This window comes from Pipra filicauda, unplaced genomic scaffold, assembly GCF_003945595.2.
Source record: "Pipra filicauda isolate LSUMZ 115617 unplaced genomic scaffold, ASM394559v2 scaffold282_size1924045_pilon, whole genome shotgun sequence".
Lineage (NCBI taxonomy): Eukaryota > Metazoa > Chordata > Aves > Passeriformes > Pipridae > Pipra > Pipra filicauda.
This window is the reverse complement of record NW_024104401.1, coordinates 382,986-400,608: the sequence shown is the minus strand read 5'-3', so window position 1 is coordinate 400,608 and position 17,623 is coordinate 382,986. Positions and strand designations below refer to the sequence as shown.

The 17,623-nt window shown below is 47.9% G+C and overlaps 1 protein-coding gene across 5 annotated transcripts in view; it reads left to right on the top strand.

Moving 5' to 3' along the window:
* HDAC4 (histone deacetylase 4) overlaps positions 1-17,623 on the top strand; it is a 190,854-nt gene that overhangs the window by 73,354 nt on the left and 99,877 nt on the right. For all 5 annotated transcript variants that reach the window (XM_039382769.1, XM_039382767.1, XM_039382768.1 and 2 more), the window contains exon 3: positions 6,289-6,360. In XM_039382769.1, the coding sequence (XP_039238703.1) occupies positions 6,289-6,360 (72 nt within the window). The remainder of the gene's footprint in view (positions 1-6,288; positions 6,361-17,623) is intronic.

Sequence of the window (17,623 nt, the reverse complement as noted above, 5' to 3'; positions counted from 1 at the left end):
GATAACACTTGCAGGCCAAACCTGAACATGTTAAGAGCCCAACTCTAAGAGATCCGTCTTTTTATTTTAATTGTCTCCTCTCCTTCTCTCCCCCTTCTGCCTGCAGCATTTTATTTTTACCATCCACCTTTACAGTCTGAGTAAATAGTGCTCAAATCCTGGGTTTGTGTTTGAGTTCCAGAGGCTGGTTGGGTTTTTGTAGCAGTCACAGTCAGTTCCAGCCATAATTGGTATTTGGGGTTGATAGAGGCTATAAATCTCCAAGAAGGGAAGGGAAGGATGCTCTCATTTTGTTAGGCTGCTTCTCTTTGGGATGCAGAGTGCATCTTCCAGCTCTCTGGGCTAATTAAAATGCCATTACAGTACATGTGGTGCTACAATACAGTCTAGGGAGACTTCCAAAAATAGATCCTTGAGTGCAGACAAATTAGAGAGGAAATATGCACTGAGCATTTTCTCATAGGTTTAAAGAGAAATAATCCATTTGCTGCCCTAATTGCTTTCTTGTAAATGTTGAAGGCTTTTCCCCCCCCTCCTGTACGTTCTGAGTGAGCAGACAAATAAATAACCCGTCCGTGATAATTAGTGTTCTCATCGCTAATATTGTAACTTGTCACACGCCGTTGATATGCGAGGCAGGACCTGTCAGTGGACTGGGCTCAGCGGGCAGGGATGGAGGCTTTTATTCCCGTTTCGGTATCCCAGGGATGCAGGGTTAGGGCACGGTGTGGTTTTTAAATTCGCCAGCCCCTCCCCAAACCCTGCCAAGAAGGGGTTGCACGTTGCTCCCCCGGCTCCCGTGGAAAGCACAGGGGGCTTTTTATAGTGTGGCCGTGGCACATGGATACTGAGAGCAGGGAACAGAAATCCCTGCGCCTGGAAGAGATCCATGGGATTGCTGTGGGCTTACACGTGTCATGGAGACAGCACATAACTCCTGGGCACTGCCAGGGACGGGGAGAGCTCCGGCTTTGGACAGCCTGCACCTCTCTGGAAACAGCCTGATCCCAGGGGATGGGGCTTGTCCTGGCTTGTGGAGTGCTGGGCAGCCTTCCTTGGAGAGGAGGAGCTGTGGGAAGGGCATGACAACGATCCCAGAATCCCAGAGTGGTTTGGATTGGAAGTGACCTTAAAGCTCATCCAGTGCCACCCCCTGCCATGGGCAGGGACACCTTCCACTAGCCCAGGGTGCTCCAAGCCCCGTCCAGCCTGACCTTGGACACTTCCAGGGATAGGGAAGAAGAGGAACAACAAGTTCCAAGAGGATCAGCTCTGTGAGTTGGAGCAAGTGATGCTCATGTGGGGTTGTTGGGAAGTTTGCTTTAGGGCTGCACCCAGTCTGATCACCCACTGGTGGCTGGAGTGTATTAGGTGAACTGGATGGGGTTTTGGGTCAAGTTTGAGATGCATCCCCCCAAAAAAATATGCAGTCTGTGTGCTCAAACTGCTCCTTGATGCAACCAAAACTAGGGGATATGGAAAAGTATTGGAAGTGGGGCAGCCAGAAGATTGTGCCAATCCTGGCAATGCTCCTCTTCCCGGAGGAATTAAAGGTAACCCTGGCCAGGCAGTCACTCCTCTCTGGAGGGAGGGGAACAGAGAGGCTCGTTCTCTCCTCGGGTCTGTCCCTGAAGTGTTGTTGTATCCAGGTGTTGTTGGGTTGTCTCATGAACCCGACAGGAAGGTGGCACAGTGGGGAGAAGGGAAGGGATCTCTTTTCTTTGGGAGGCAAGCTCGGAATTGTTCTACTGGAAAGCACTGAGGACAACAAGGGAGTTGTCTTGATACAAATCCAGTGGTCACTGATCCAGAAACAGCCCCTTCTTTCTGCCCTTAATTTTAAATCTGGATCCATGCTCTGGGAAGGATGTGGTTGGGATGGTCCCCCAGATGCCAAGGGATGGATGTTGATCCTGGGCTTGCTGTGGGCCTCCTTGTATTGCCTGAGGCTTTTTCTGGATTGGGCACTGAGGAATTAGAGTTTCCCTTTTGTCTGGGAGACCTTGGGGGCTAAGCCCCTGAGCTACATTTTGGTAAAAATAGCCAAAATCTGGTAACTGCCTTGGGAGGGGTCCACAGAGAAACGATTGTCAAATTAATGAATGATGATGATGAATGTGATGGATCACCATTCACCATAATGCAGAATCCCAGACTGCTTTGGGTTGGGAGGGACCTTAAAGCCCATGTCATTCCAACCCCCTGCCATGGGCAGGGACACCTTCCACCAGCCCAGGTTGCTCCAAGCCCCGTCCAACCTGGCCTTGGACACTTCCAGGGATCCAGGGGCAGCCACAGCTTCTTTGGGCAACCTGTGCCAGGGCCTCGCCACCCTCGGAGTAAATTCCCTGCCTTCTCAGAGATCCCTGATTCGTGCTGTGCAGTGAGGGGCTGTGCAGAAGGTTTATGACTCAAGAAGATCAGAAATGGGTGGACTGGTCTCCAACTCTCTGTGTGAGCAGAAAATTGCTCATCCTCAGAACATCTCGGGGCCACCATCTCACGTCCCCTCATTAGTGTGGGAGGGGTTTTGCTCTTGTCACTTCACATCCAGCCATTTTCCAGCTTGGATTCTCAGTTTTGGGCTCCAGAGGGACAGAGCTGAGCCAATGATGCTGATTTTCTCTGCTTCTTTCCCCCTGTCTCTCCTAAAGTTTTGCTTCTACAACTCTGTAGAATTTTCCCTCTGCTCCAGGTGTCCTTTAAAGATAATTTCTGGTTGCTCATCACTTCCCTCCAGGAATTCAAGTAGGCCAGGGTGATTTGCATCAGATCCAAAGGTCTGAATACATGGAAAACTATTCAAATGACCTCTTGGTTCCCAGTTCTGCCCTGAGTTTTTAAACTCATAATTATAGCACGGCTGCTTCCAGGTTTCTGCAAGCAAAAATGCTTCAACCTCTTTTTGTTCATGATTTTTTTTTTTTACGACTGATTTGTCTTTTTTTTTTTTTTTTTTTTTAAATTAATGCAACTAGGTAAGTTGTATTTCCCTGTCCTCATCTGATCTGGATTTGCCCTGGATGGACTTGATGATTTTTTTTCCCACCCCTAATTATTCTCTGATTTTGTGATGTTGTTGATTTTGCTGCTTCATCTTTCCTGATGGTTTTTATCCATCATGTTTCTGGTTTGTTCTGGAGTGAGTTGTCACCGTTTTGCCTTTGTTTAACTATTTTCAACATCTTTAAACCCTGCAAACCCAGCTACTTCCAAACCTGTATTTTTAAATAACTCTTTGGAACAGATTAAGAGAAAAACAAAAGTGTTCAAGTTTCTATCAGTGAATTATGGCTTCGTTTGATTAATTAATGAGTAGAAATACCCATCTGGAAATTAAGCTGCACTAATTGTTCTCAGGCTGGTGTTTGCTTCCCTCCAGGCTCGATGGACAGAGCAGGTTGTTGCAGAGGTTTTGGGAAATCATTAGACAGAACCAACTCAAGAGGATGTTTTCTTGCCAGTGGTTTTTAGTAGCTTGAGACAAATTTGGCCAGTGGAGACCTCGGGGATATTTTGTAGTTAATCTGGTTTGTCTCAGTGTTCAAAGCAGGGTTTGTGGCTCAGAAGAGAGTCAAACCCTGCCTGGTTTGACCCTTTGCACTGGTGGCACTCCAGGCTGCTTCCATCCCTGTCCAGTGAGGATGGCAAGAAAGCCCAGAGCAGCAGTGGCTGAAAACACTCTTCTTGAGCTTCTGTCCCCCTCCAAGTTAATCTTCAGTGTGCAGCAGGGCCCGGAGAGCAACTTGGTTGAATATAAAAAAATAGGGGGTTTATTTCCCCTTTAAAGTGAAATAAAGCACAGAACCACGGCCTGGGACTCCGAATTCCCCATCCTTCAGTGGCCAGTTCTTGGAAGTTTTTAGCAGATAGTTCTTTGAAGTTTGACAAGATTTAGTTCATCTGTTTGAGAGAAGGAATCAATCAAAGCAAACTCTTTTGTGGGCTCAGGATGGTAAAGCCAGGAGGAGTCCTGGTGAGTTGGGATGTGGGTTTTGGTACTTTGTCAGATTTGGGTCCTAGAGATGTTTGGATTCTTAAAGGGACCTCAAAGCTCATCCCACCCCCTGCCATGGGCAGGGACACCTTCCACTAGCCCAGGTTGCTCCAAGCCCTGTCCAACCTGGCCTTGGACACTTCCAGGGATCCAGGGAAAGCCACAGCTTCTCTGGGAATTCCATCCCAGACCCTCCCCACCCTCACAGCCAACAATTCCTTCCCAATATCCCATCTAACCCTGCCTTCTGTCAGTGGGAAGCCATTCCCCCTTGTCCTGTCCCTCCATCCCTTGTCCCCAGTCCCTCTCCAGCTCTCCTGGAGCCCCTTTAGGCCCTGCAAGGGGCTCTCAGCTCTCCCTGGACCCTTCTCTTCTCCAGGTGAATCCCCCCAGCTCTCCCAGCCTGGCTCCAGAGCAGAGGGGCTCCAGCCCTGGGAGCATCTCTGTGACCTCCTCTGGACTCTCTGCAGCAGCTCCATGTCCTTGCTGTGCTGGGAACTCCAGACCTGGAACTCCAGACCCTACCCAAGGACAGGCTAGAGGGGCATTTTAACCTTCCTTTATCCACACCAGTGTTTTTGGAGAAGAGGGGCCTTATGCAAATATCTCCTGATAAACCACCTCCTTGTTTGTTTGTTTGTTTGTTTTTTCCTCCAAACAGAGATTTATTTGTTAATCCCCTGATCCAGAAAATCCAGAAACTCAGTCCTGACACACTTTGGTTCCACTTGGTGTTTCAGGTGTCAGATTTTCTTCTGTGATTTATCTTAATCTATTACTTATTTCGAAACCAAGATTGAACAGTGTTGATTTGTGGGTTTTCTTTTTTTCTTAACTATTTGAGAAATACAAGCCCTTTATTTTTTAGAATTAAACAAGACTTAAAAATCCCCCGAACTGACTTGGAACTGCCTCCCAGAGCACCCGGGTTGGGTCCTTCATCTGAAACAGCTCAGCTGAGAAGCTGAAAATATTCCACTCCCAAAAAACTGGGAGGTTCCCAGGGCTGTGCTGCCCATTGAATCTGGAGCTGCTGGTGGGTGAGTTGTATTTAAAATAGTGAGGTTTTGCTCTACCTTTTCAGTCTGGTGTTCTCATTTGCTGCTGTTCTCTGCTGTTGGTGCAGGTGAAGCCCAGCTGGCCAAGCATCACCCCCCCAGTGCCATAGGTTGGCTATTCCAGCACATCCAGCCCTGGAGTAACAAAGCAAATCCCCCCAAATTATGATGTGAATAATCCATAGGACTTGTTTGAGAGGAGGAAAACAAGCAGGGTCATAATTTAATTTATTGACATATTGCCTGAGGCTGCACCTTGGGAATGGTGAACCCAGGAGAAGTCCCAGCTGTGCTTTATCTCCAGAAAAAAAGGAGAAAATAGGGAGAAGGAAATGAGTCTTCATGTTTTTCTAACTCTGTCCTTTGCCTGTGAGAGATGGGGTGGCTTCTTTGATGTCTCCAGACAGGGTTTGGCTTGATCCTATCAGAGCTGCAGCACAGAAAGGGGTTAGAGGGGAAAAGGGAGACAGACTGGAACAAATAGGGTTGAGATAAATTTTCTGCCTTCACATATTCATAATTGCACCGAAAACATCGTTTAGCACTTTTTGCTTCAACTTTTATTGGAGGGGGGATGCAGCTGGGAAGGGAATGGGTGAGTAGAAAATCAGGTCTGGCAGTCTCAGCACTGGGTCTGGTTCCGTTTGACTCTACCTGGCTGCAAGATACAATCTTGGAAATATTTTAAACAGGGAACTGCTTCAGCAAGATGGATTTGTGCATCTCATTTACAAAGTATGTTTTTAATGCCTTTCTGAAATCCAAACTTATGCAAAATGGGGCTTGTTATGCATGTCTCTGCATTTTAATCTCCTGCAGTGATTTGTCAGTTTTCCTTAACATCTCCCTGGCATATTCCAGCCATTCCTCAACTTTGCTTTGTGGGGCTGCATCTCTGTGGCAGCTCAGCTCTCCCAGCGAGGAAGGAGCTGCAATTTGGTCATTCCCTGGTAAGGTTTATGAGCTGCCATGCCTGTTTCTTTGGACTGGGAGCAGTACCAGTTGTGGATTGAAAGGCTGGGAAAAGCTGAGTGTAATTTGGGATACAGTCTCTTTTATTTTCTGCTCCAGCTGTCCTGGGAGCGTTCTCGTTTCCATTGATTTGTGCTCCTTGTGTTTCTGCTCTGCATTGATAATTGGTTACTGATTTTTTATTTTTTTTTTTTCCCCTGGCTAAAAATAGCTCAGCTGCCCAAAGTGTTGATGTGATTTTATTGCTTTTCCTCTTTCCAGATGGGCTTTCTGGCAGAGACCAGCCAGTGGAGCTGCTGAATCCACCTCGAGTGAACCACATGCCCAGCTCTGGTAAGGAAAAACTTCTTATTAAGCCTCCTTCCTACTCTGGGGGTGCAGGCAAACCTCCTGCAGCTCTGCCTTGCAAGTGGGAGAGCAGGATGCAAATGCCAGATGCTGGCACAAAGTCTGTTAGGACTTGCACACCTCTGCTTTCCCAAGCTGGGAGAGTGGGATTTGGGAATGGAGCACAGCAGCCTTGGGAGTCTTAAATAAAAGGCAGGGGGCTGAGGAGAGCCCAGCCTGGTGGGAGCTGCCTGGTTTTCCTTAGAAAGGAGAGGGCAGGAGAGCAAAGCAGCACCTTCAGGAGTCCTTTCCCAGCCCAAAAGGAGCACTGGGAAGCCAGGGAGGTTTTAGAGTTGCTGTTTTTATTGAGGAGGAATCTCATGTGGAAAGAGGAGCCGAGGCTGTGCTGATCCAAGGGTGTCACGCTGGGCTCGGAGCTCTTTGCTCTTCTTTCTCTTCCCAAGATCCTGCCATGGCCTCTCCTGGGTCTTGTGGTGCCCATCCTGGAGCCTGGCTGCTCCTCACAGCTGCAGCTTTTCAAGGGATGGGAACCAAAGTTCTGCTCTCAACACCTGGAATTGTGTGGAAAACAATCTGCTGCTGGCCTTTGTGTTTCCCCCCTTCTCTGTCCTCAAAGCGTTTTGTTTCCAGGTGCAAACAGAGAGAGATTTATACCAGGAGATAGAAAACACATTCTGCTTTGCAGGTAGCAGCTCAAATCTTCCAAAAGCCCAACTTTCCCTTCTCTGTTGCCTTCCAAAATGCCTCCAGGGCCTTTCATATTAAGGAAAAGATCTCGCAGGAGATCTGAGCCTTTCTGGTGGTGCCAGTTGGAAAGATGTAAACGAGGTTTATTCAAAACAACTTCAGGAGATTGGGAGGGGGGGAAAAATGGGCTGTGATCTAACCTGGAGTTTTGTGGACTTAAATGCATATCTGGGGAAGGAATCTTTTAAGGAGGTCGAGCATTGGGGAAAGAAAAGAAGAGGTGGTTGTTGACCAGCGTTGGGCTTCGGATTGTGAGGAATCTCCCTCTCATCCGTGTGCTCCCAAACGTGTCCAGCAGGTAAGGGAGGTTCTGTTTTCCCAACCCTCAGAGAGATTCCCATTTTTAAATGACTCTGGTAACACAGGTCAACTGACAGGTTTGACTCCCCGTTTGGGATCTCTGTGCCGGGTTGGATTCCGTGGCTCCGCACAAGAGGAGTGGATCCATCAGTGGCTCGCTGGCCAGCACTGGGAATGGGATAGCTTGGAGCCTTTTATTCTTGTGTTTTGGGGTTGATTTTGTTGCTGGCTAAGTTTAGGGTTTCTTTCTGAGGTCTTTCAGCCAGAGGCCAGTGCTGGTTCCCAGCTCGGGGAACCTGCTGGCGGAGTCTGCTGGGCTCTGTTCTTCCCTGTTTTGAGGTGGAATGGACTCATTCAGGATTTAGGGAATTCTGGCTGTTTGGACTCTGGTTTGAATGTTTTTAATAGCTCACCTCTATGCTTTTGAGAAAACAATAAGCCAGGGATCCATCCAGAGCTGGAGAGGGACTTTGGACAAGGGCCTGGAGGGACAGGACGAGGGGGAATGGCTTCCCAGTGCCAGAGGGCAGGGATAGATGGGATGTTGGGAAGGAATTCTGGCTGTGAGGGTGGGGAGGCCCTGGCCCAGGTTGTCCAGAGAAGCTGTGGCTGCCCCATCCCTGGAAGTGGCCGGGTTGGAACAACCTGGGCTAATGGAAGGTGTCCCTGCCCATGGCAGGGGGTGGAATGGGATGATCCTTAAGGTCCCTTCCAACCCAAACCATTCCGGGATTCTGATCTGGAAAAGCAAGTTATGTGTGGGATTGGGGGGAGGGTGTCCCAGGTCTCAGGCACGGCTGAAATAATGGTGTTGGAAAACAGCTTAAGGAAAAAAAATGGTTTGATTGTGTCCTGGGAGATGTGGTTTAAAATGTTCTCCTGCCTTGGCAGGCTGGAGTTGAATGAACTTGAGTGGTCTCAGGGCTTTTATCCTGCACTTGGGTGGGAGATAAAATCACTGTGGTATGATTGTAGGAAACCAAAATGGTTTTCTCCTCACTACCAACCAAGTGAAGGAGAGGTTTGACCCTTGTTAGTTGTTATCCTCTGATGTGAAATGGTGAGAAAGTCCTAAAAATCCTCTGTCCTGCAGAGCATTTCAACTACAAAAAAGGAACATTTAGGGCATTTTTATGAAATGCTTTTAGGAGTGAACTGGGTTGAGTGGAATTGAAGTTCAGTAGTAATTTAAATTATTGAGCAAAATTGTTTTCCTTAATTTTTTTTATTTAAGTCAGGGTGGGGAGGCCCTGGAACAGGTTGCCCACAGAAGCTGTGGCTGCCCCTGGATCCCTGGAAGTGTCCAAGGCCAGGTTGGAGCAACTTGGGCTAGTGGAAGGTGTCCCTGCCTATGGCAGGGGGGTTGGAGTGAGATGATCCTTAAGGTCCCTCCCAACCCAAACCACTCTGGGATTCTATGCCATAAGTAAAATACTGAATAAAGTGGAAATTACCCCTTTTAAACTTAAAGCTTTCTTTTAGGTAATAAAACTGGGAATTGGGATGAACAGGCTCAGCTGAGCAGCTGTGTTTTTCCACTAGGTGGAATTTTAAGGATATCTCTGTGATACAATTAGGAAAAAAATGATTCCCTTTCACGTCGTGTTTCCATTGATTTTTCAGGGATGCCTTCCCAAGCTGTGATAAAATATATCCAAAAAGCTCGTCTGTCTTCCATGTATCCCTCCATGTGCACACAGAGAGTTAGAGAGTCCAGAAATTATCCTCTGACCAACAAACCAGGAGTTTGGGGACTTCACCTTGGAGCTTCAGCTTCCCCTCTGCTCTTCCATACATGGCTGCTTCCCACTCTCCATCCTGGACCTGCTGCCTCTGCACTTCCTGCTGCCCATCCCTTGGCATGGCTCTTCCAGCACAGCACTGGGGCTCTGCTGGATCTGGGAACAGCAGGGGCAGCAGGGCAGAGGCAGCCAGGGGATCCTGTGGGAGTTTTCAGTTCCCTGCTGCTTTTCCTTCTCCCTGGAGCTAATTATCCACTCTCACTTCCACATTCCTTTGAAAAAAAAAAATGTTGATGTGTTTAGGGATAAAAGGTTTGTAAGAGCCTCTGGACTAATATTGTTCCATGATTTTAGAGGCTTTTGAAATCAGAGATTAATCCCTGTCTGCAGGAGGAAGGAGGACTATTCCAGTCGGTCCAAAATCCACGCTTGGAATTGTGAATTCCCCTTTTCCAAGGCAGGAGATGCCCTCACTGGATCAGGGCTGCTTCCAAAGCTCCTTCAGGAAGGTACCAAAGCAGCTTTGAAGCAGGTTCAGGTTGCTGCCCGTGGGACTTGGGCTCCTGACAGCCAGGATCCCACTGGCCTCGTTCACCCTGGGCTGTGTGAGTTTGGGAACAACGTGAGGTTTTATGGTGCCCAAAAGTAGCTCATCTGCAGAAAGGCTTCTCTTTAATGTTAAAAATATCCTGATATTATATATGGAGACATATATATGGAGTCCAGGAGGGGGAGAAACCCATCCAAGCCCCCCAAATTGTTGATAGAAGTGAGTTCTAGAGAAACCATTTAATGTCACAACCTCATTGGCTTATTGTCCTCTTGTGGGGTTATTGAAAAGCCAGAGCTGGTTTTGCCAGGCTTGGGGTGTTAATTTTGCCACCATTTATGGTGGCACAAGATAAGATTCCCAGAGTAACTGTGGCTGCCCCATCCCTGGAAGTGTCCAAGGCCAGGTCAGAGCAACCTGGGCTAGTGGAAGGTGCCCCTGCCCATGGCAGGGGGCGGGATGAGATGGGCTTTAAGGTCCTTCCAACCCAAACCGTTCTGGGATTCCAAGATAGAAGAAAAACTACAGATTAATGTAGTTTAGAGCCTTGATAGTTAAAAGAAAAGCCCTTTGCAGCACTTCCAGAACTCAGTCAGGAAATTTGGGGTTATTTATGCAGGAGAGAGAAGGGAATTGCCACAGAGGCTCTGGGCAGCTCCCTGCAGAGCAGCAGGAAGTTGAAGTTTCAGAACCTCGTTTCTGGGCTGATATTGTTCACAAACTCCTGTTTTGTTGGTCAGGGGATGATTTCTGGCCTCTCTTAACTGTGTCAGCATGTGCCCATTGCAGGGCTGTGTGTGTGTGGAGGGGTGGATGGAACAGGGAGGAGCTTTGTGGCCCCCTCCTGCCTCACCTTCAGGATCCACATTCTGCATGGAATTAAACCACTTCTCTAGCCAAGCTGGCAATCACAGAATCCCAGGATGGTTTGGGTTGGGAGGGACCTTAAAGCCCGTCCAGCTCCACCCCTGCCATGGGCAGGGGCATCTTCCACTAGCCCAGGTTGCTCCAACCTGGCCTTGGACACTTCCAGGGGTCCAGGGGCAGCCACAGCTTCTCTGGGCATCTTATCTTCTGCCAGAGCTGAAGCCCAGAACATGGATCTCCTCACCCTGTGGGGTGGGGAGAGCAGGAGCCCACAGCTCCTCAACTCTGCTTTGTTGTCCTTTGTCTCTGGAAAAATATTTCTCCAGCTCCTCCTTTCTTACCCACAAGGAAATGGTTATGAATTGGAGGGGGTGGGATGAATTGTTAACTTATTCCTCTTTAAGCAGCTGAAAGCAGCACTTAAATCTGCAGCTCTTGGATGCAGAGCTGGTTTCCTGGATGAGAAGGAACTGGCAGGAAAGTTTACTCTACTGCAAGCCCCAACTTGCTAATTTTCTTTATTCTTCCCTCACCTTGTTTAGTTCATTAATTCCCACTGATCAGCTCTGGATTTCACTGGGTTCCCTTAGTCCTGACTGTTCACCAGAGTGTTATTTTCAAAATTAATGGTGCAGGTGGTGGAGGGAAGAGCCTTGGAATGCTTGAACTTGGTCACTTCCTAGGGAAGGAGGAGGTGGTGGGATGGGAGCAGACATGGAAAGGCTCCCATGAAAGGTTAATCAGGAATTTGTTCCCATTGCCTCTGGCTTTGCTACAAATCACACTACTGTGAGATGAATGAAAAGGGATAAATTTTTCATGGAAAGTTGGTCATGGATTGAGGAGTTTTTCAGGGAAGAAGTCAGATGTGATCTTGGAGGTGCCTGTGCCGTGTCTTGTCTGCCAGGTGTGTTCCCACTCTGGATACTTCACCTGGATTTGCAGCCTTAGGGAGGTAACCAAGGTGAGGTCTTTGGTTAGTTTTGATTTGATTTTTAATCCTGTCACTTTTTCAAGGGAAGCCAAAAAGGAGCAGCCCTGGGATTGCAGGGTCTGACAGCCTGGACTCCACTCCTCCTTTCCATCAGCTTCTCCTGGTGGATGGATGTGAGCTGGAGGATGAGGATGGACTGTTCCTTTGGTCCTCCTTCCTTTTTCCTGCCCTGTTTTTCTCCCCAGGGGCCTTTCTGCCCAAATTAACTGGGGATGGTTTATCTCCAAAGGGGAAAGAGCAGCACCTGTGTTCCAAGGATTTTAGGAATTCCTCTTCTCACGGAGCTGCCTTTAGTGAGATCCCAGAGGCTCTTCCCTGGTGTATATTGATTGTCAGGGCTGTATTTGGCTCTGCTTTTTCTTTGGCCAGTGGAGGGAATCTCAGGTGAATCACTTGTGCAACAATGCCTGAAATACCGGAGCAGACTCCAGATGCTTCCCTGGGGAATTGCTGATGGTTCATTAAGGAGATATTCCCCCATTCCCCAGGGAAGGGGACTCCCCGTGTGTAGAAGTGTTCAAGGTTGGACAGGGCTTGGAGCAACCTGGGCTAGTGGGAGATGTCCCTGCCCATGGCAGGGGGTGGCACTGGATGAGCTCTAAGGTCCCTTCCAACCCAAAGCATTCCATGATTCTGTGATTAAATATCTGCTCCTTTGGCTTAACATCCTGTGATTTAAACCACTCAACCATCACCACTTTTCCATCTGTTTTTCATTCAAGGGACTGTGTCATATCAGATGATTCATTCATATTTGATTAGAGATTTCATTATGAGCTGGCCTGAAGTTTTTTATGACCTAATAAAAAGCTTTGGAATCATTGATTTGGAGCTGCAGTTTTAATATACAGAAGGGATGTACTGCACATTTTAATGGTACTTTTTGGAGGTATTTTTTAAAGCTCTGACAGTTCTTGTGGTGAATTTTATACAGGGAAGTTGTTTAGAAGTTTCTAATGGAATTCAGTGGCCTTTCCCTTTGGAGGGAAGAGCTCCCAAGCTGCTGTAGCACTTCTCCAGGTTGCACTGATGACCAAACCGTGGGTGAAATTTAGGTCAAAACTTGCCTTTCTCACCCCATTTATTGTCCTGCCCATCACTGGAATGATGTTGATGAAGGTCTGGAAGTTCTTGAGCTGTCAGGGCATCGTGGGCATTGGTTAAGTGTCATATGGGAGGTTTTTATTTGCAGTGATACCACCTGTGTGCAAATTGTCCCTCAGAGTAAAGAAATTACCACAGGTTTTCTCAATTTGTTCTAAAAAATACATTCAACTGTTACAAGAAGGTATTTAAAAAGTACTTACTGAGTGACTGCCTTTATCCTCTGTATTTTCCTATTCCAAAACTGTCTTAAGCTCTTCAATATTTTTTGATGTTGTTTCCAGTTTTATATAATAAGAGCATATTTTTAGGCTTTAAGTATGATGGGAAATTGCTCTATTAGAAAAATATCAGACCTAGTTCTTTTTTGCTGTACTTTTCTTACCTTTGATGCTGGTAAAAATGTATTAAAAAGGAATATGTAGTACAAAACTAGTCAAAGGGAGCAACCTGTTCCAGTGGGGAGGCCCTGGCACAGGTCGCCCAGAGAAGCTGTGGCTGCCCCATCCCTGGAAGTGTCCAAGGCCAGGTTGGATGGGGCTTGGAGCAACCTGGGCTAGTGGGAGGTGACCCTGCCCATAAACAGGGGGTGGCACTGGATGAGCTTTAAGGTCCTTCCAACCCAAACCATTTTGGGAATCTGTGACTTGTGACACTTGGCCTTGTCCATACAGAGATCTCCTTTTAGGAGACAGTGGACTTTTATCACCCAACCCACGTGTGTGTCACCAGCTCTGCTCTCCCAGCAAACAGGTGAGGTTTGGGGGCAGAGCTGGAGTCGTTTTCCGGGAGTACTGGGATTCCAATGCCTGAGACACGGATCTGGCCAGGCAGCAGGTGGGCTTTTGCTCCTCCGCTTCTGAAATCCTTCTCTGACAATCAGTGGGCTTTTCTGTTTGTTTTCTGTTGTGGAAAGGTGGTGATTTGAGGTGTGGGGATCAGCAGTGGGTTTGGGAAGGTGTTTGTGATGCACAGAGAGGGAAGGGAGCAGCACAGGTTCCTGCTCCTCCGACAGTAAGCCGGGTGTGCCTGTCACTGGGATGGGAACTGTCTTAGGGTGGCATTAGACCTGTCCTGGCTGGCTCAGCCCAGCTTGGATCAGAGGGATTTTGCTTAACTGAGCAACCAAGTTTTGCTGTTAGAAGCCAGCTCAGAGAGCGACACTAATTCCCTTCCCATAAAATACTGGAGCCTCTCAAACATATCTGCTGGAGTCCAGGAGCACGTGGATTTGATACCTCCAAATATTCAGGAATCATGGAATCCCAACCCACTGCTTTGGGTTGGAAGGACCTTAAAGCCCATCCCATGCCACCCCCTGCCATGGGCAGGACACCTTCCACTAGCCCAGGGTGCTCCAAGCCCCGTCCAACCTGGCCTTGGACACTTCCAGGGATCCAGGGGCAGCCACAGCTTCTGTGGGCAACCTGTGCCAGGGCCTCCCCATCCTCCCAGGGAAGGATTCCTTCCCAATGTCCCATCTAAACCTCCCCTCCTTCAGCTCAGTGACTGTGCAGTGAGAGCCCTGGGACATTCCCAAGCAGGACATTGGGAGAAGCACCCAGCTCTGTCCCTGGTTGCCATTCCAGTGGAACTGTGTGTGTGTGTGTGTAGGCATTTAACCTCACACATCATGGTTTGGATTTTAAAGCCAGCTCAGATGTTCCAGAGGGAACAGCTCCTTGTCTCCCTTTCCTGCCTTTGGTAGTCTGGAGGGTCCAAAGAGCTTTTCCTGGTGGCAAGCATAGAATTATTAAGGTTGGAAAAGAATTCCGAGATCATCGAATCCAACCTTTGACCGAAAGTTTTGCTGGCAAACTACAAGTGGAACATTATTAGAAAAATACCCCCCCATTTTTATGGATAGAAAAAACAAAATTCCTTTCATGTTACGTGTAAATCCCTGTCCCAGGGATTTGTATATACTTATACATATAATACATATGTATATATGTGTACATATATTGGTATTATACTTGTGTAATCCCTGTTCCAGGGATTTAGCATGGCTTGAACTAAACAAAATCCAGATCCCTGTCCTCCATCCCTTGCTGTGTCTGTGATAAAATCTATAAAGACTCAGGAGTTTAAAGCTCATGGGAAGGGATAACATTGGAGAGGGCAGAAGGAAAAGCTGGAGGAAGAGGACTGAGTCAGGGCTGGAGCAGACATATCCTGGGGGAAGGTGGAAAATCATCTTTACCTTGTCCACTTGACACAGGACAGATGATTCTCTGGATTCTCCACTGGAGTGGCAGAGCCCCAGAAGTGGTTCCTTCCTTTCTCATGCCCCAGGTGCTGCTGCTCCCTCACCATCCTCCCTCTGGATGGGCCACCAAGTGTGGGGGACAAGAGTCCGTGGGAGGGAGTTCCCTCTGGAAGGGAAATGCAGTGCTCTGGCTTTAGCCCATAAACACATGGAAGGATATCTCAGACATTTGGAGAAAGCCCAGGAGGTGCTTGGATTCATGGGAAGAACGTGGCTGTGGCTGCTCTGATCCACCACAACATGCCACTTTGGATGGGTGGAGCTCCAGGTGGCCATTGGTTATCAAGTCACTGACCTTCAGAGATGATGCCCCAAAATTCCTGGTGGTGGGCAGAGCCCTTGGAATGGCTGGATTTACGTGGCTCCCGGCCAGTATCTTTCCTAATGGTACTGAGAATAAGTAAACAGATAAAATATCCCTTTTGGCACCTTGGGGACCGTGGTGACCCTACACTGGCATGAAATAATCCTTAAAATTGCAAAGAATGAAATTCTAGAGTCTCCCTTCTCGAGTGGCAGCACAGGGCAAGGTTTAACTTCTGTTCAGACGATTGCTTTCCGGCCGCCGCGATACACGATATGGCCGTGTCCTGATGCTGATAAGAGCTGGGAATAACAGAGCAGGAAAGATCCTGGCTGTGTTGACACAAGGATCAGGTGTCCTGAATAAGCAGCCAAGAAACTTCATCTGGTTTTATGTGCAGCCAAGTGCGCACGGTGTCCGTAACGAGTTGTTTCACCTCGGTCAGTGGAACAAGGAATTTGGGGAACCACCAGGAAAAGCAGCAGTTTATCTCCATTTGGGAACACATGGATTACTCCACTCTGCTTTAACTTTCCTCTCCTGAAGCCTCGGTGGTGGGGACCCAGCAGTCAGGATGAAAAAGAACATCAGATGGTATTTATGGCAGAGAAGCTGTGGAATGTCCTCCTGGACTGATCAACAGCAGGGAGATCATGGACTTGCTCAGACCTGCCACCTCCTGCTTCTGCAGACCTGCTGCTCCCAGGGAGACAAGGGAGCAGCAAAGGGAATGTTTGGACAGTGCTCTCAGGAACGTGGTGGGATTCTTGGGGTGTCTGTGCAGGGCCAGGTGTTGGACTGGATGATCCTTCCCGCTCAGGATGTGCTTTGGTTCTCTGGCTCAGCTGGGAGCCCAGGTTCCCTTTGCTGCCTCATGTGCCAGCTTTGGGCACAAAGGTGGCATTGCCACCTCCTCCACTCCTTCTGTGCCCTGGGAACTGTCTGAGCTCTGTTGCTTTCCATTCAAAGTGTTCATCAGAGCCTTCAAACTCCATGTGCCAGGAGTCACCTTGGAGCACCGTTCTCACCTCACCCATCCCAAGTGCCACTCAAAGAATCATGGAATTCCAGGTTGGTTTGGGCTGGGAGGGGCCTTAAAGCCCATCCAGTCCCACCCCCTGTCATGGGCAGGGACACCTTCCATTATCCTGGGTTGCTCCAAGCCCCATCCAACCTGGCCTTGGACACTTCCAGGGATCCAGGGGCAGCCACAACTTCTCTGGGCAACCTGTGCCAGAGCCTCCCCACCCTCCCAGGGAAGGATTTCTTCCCAATATCCCACCTAACCCTGCCCTTTATTTCAGGGAGGCCCAGGCAGATGAAGCTGCTCCTCTGCCCTAATCTGAAGGGGGGGATTTCAGGAGAACTTCGTTAAAGACACTCCCCCACCCCAACCTTTCCAATCATTCCCTCACAGATACCAGTTACACACTTTCCAGGTCCAAAATGTGCTTTACTCGTATTCCAAACCCCCTGCATTTGTTGGATAAGCTCTGTTTTCTCTTTAGAAGAGCCCAATTTCAGCAGAAATTGTGTTCTTTGGCACAGAGGGGGCAGCTTTGGAGCTCTGCTGCTGTTTGCTGGGTTGGGAAAGGCTCGTTGCAGTAGAGAAGCAGGAAATGCATTTCCTTGGCAACTTGTACATCAGTGAACCCCATCAAATTCCTGAAGCTTGTAAATACTCATATCCTCAAATATTCATAGACTTTTGCCAAACACGAGCTTTTTTGTACTGCTTCTCCCGGGCTTAGCAAGGTGCACTTTCTTTTGTTGCTTTTAAAAAAAATATTTAATGTTATTATTTCTTTATTATTATTTTTAAATAATTTGGGCTGCAATGTAGAGATTTGGCTGCATGTGCTAACAAAGTTACTGCTGCTGGTCAGGATGCTGGTGCAGGAACTACACCAGAATTCTGTTGTACAAGAAATAAATAAATCATTTCTGAATGAGGCGCGTGAGGTGACAGATGAGTAAGAATAACACGTGATGTAAAAATCTCGAGAATATTGAGACAAATTCGAGTCCTTTTAAAGCACTTTAATGGGGGTTTTCAGACAGGCCTGGAGCATGTTGGATATTAAGTTTTATGTAGTTTAAAATGCGCTTTTACTCTTTATCTCACGAAGTTAAGTTCTTACATGGGATGAAAATTTCAGCTTCTAAGGAGCTGTTACGTAATGCAGGGTGTTATTTACACCTTGGAATTGAATATTAACTGCTGATTTATACCTAAACACTGCTTAAAACCCAAAATACTGAGCTGTGCATCCCTGGGCAGAGAGAGCTGCCTGCAGGTATTGAGGCTGTCTCTGACTTCAGCATAGAATTAGGAGGTTAAACCCGGCTTGAAAGTGGCACCTCCTTGATG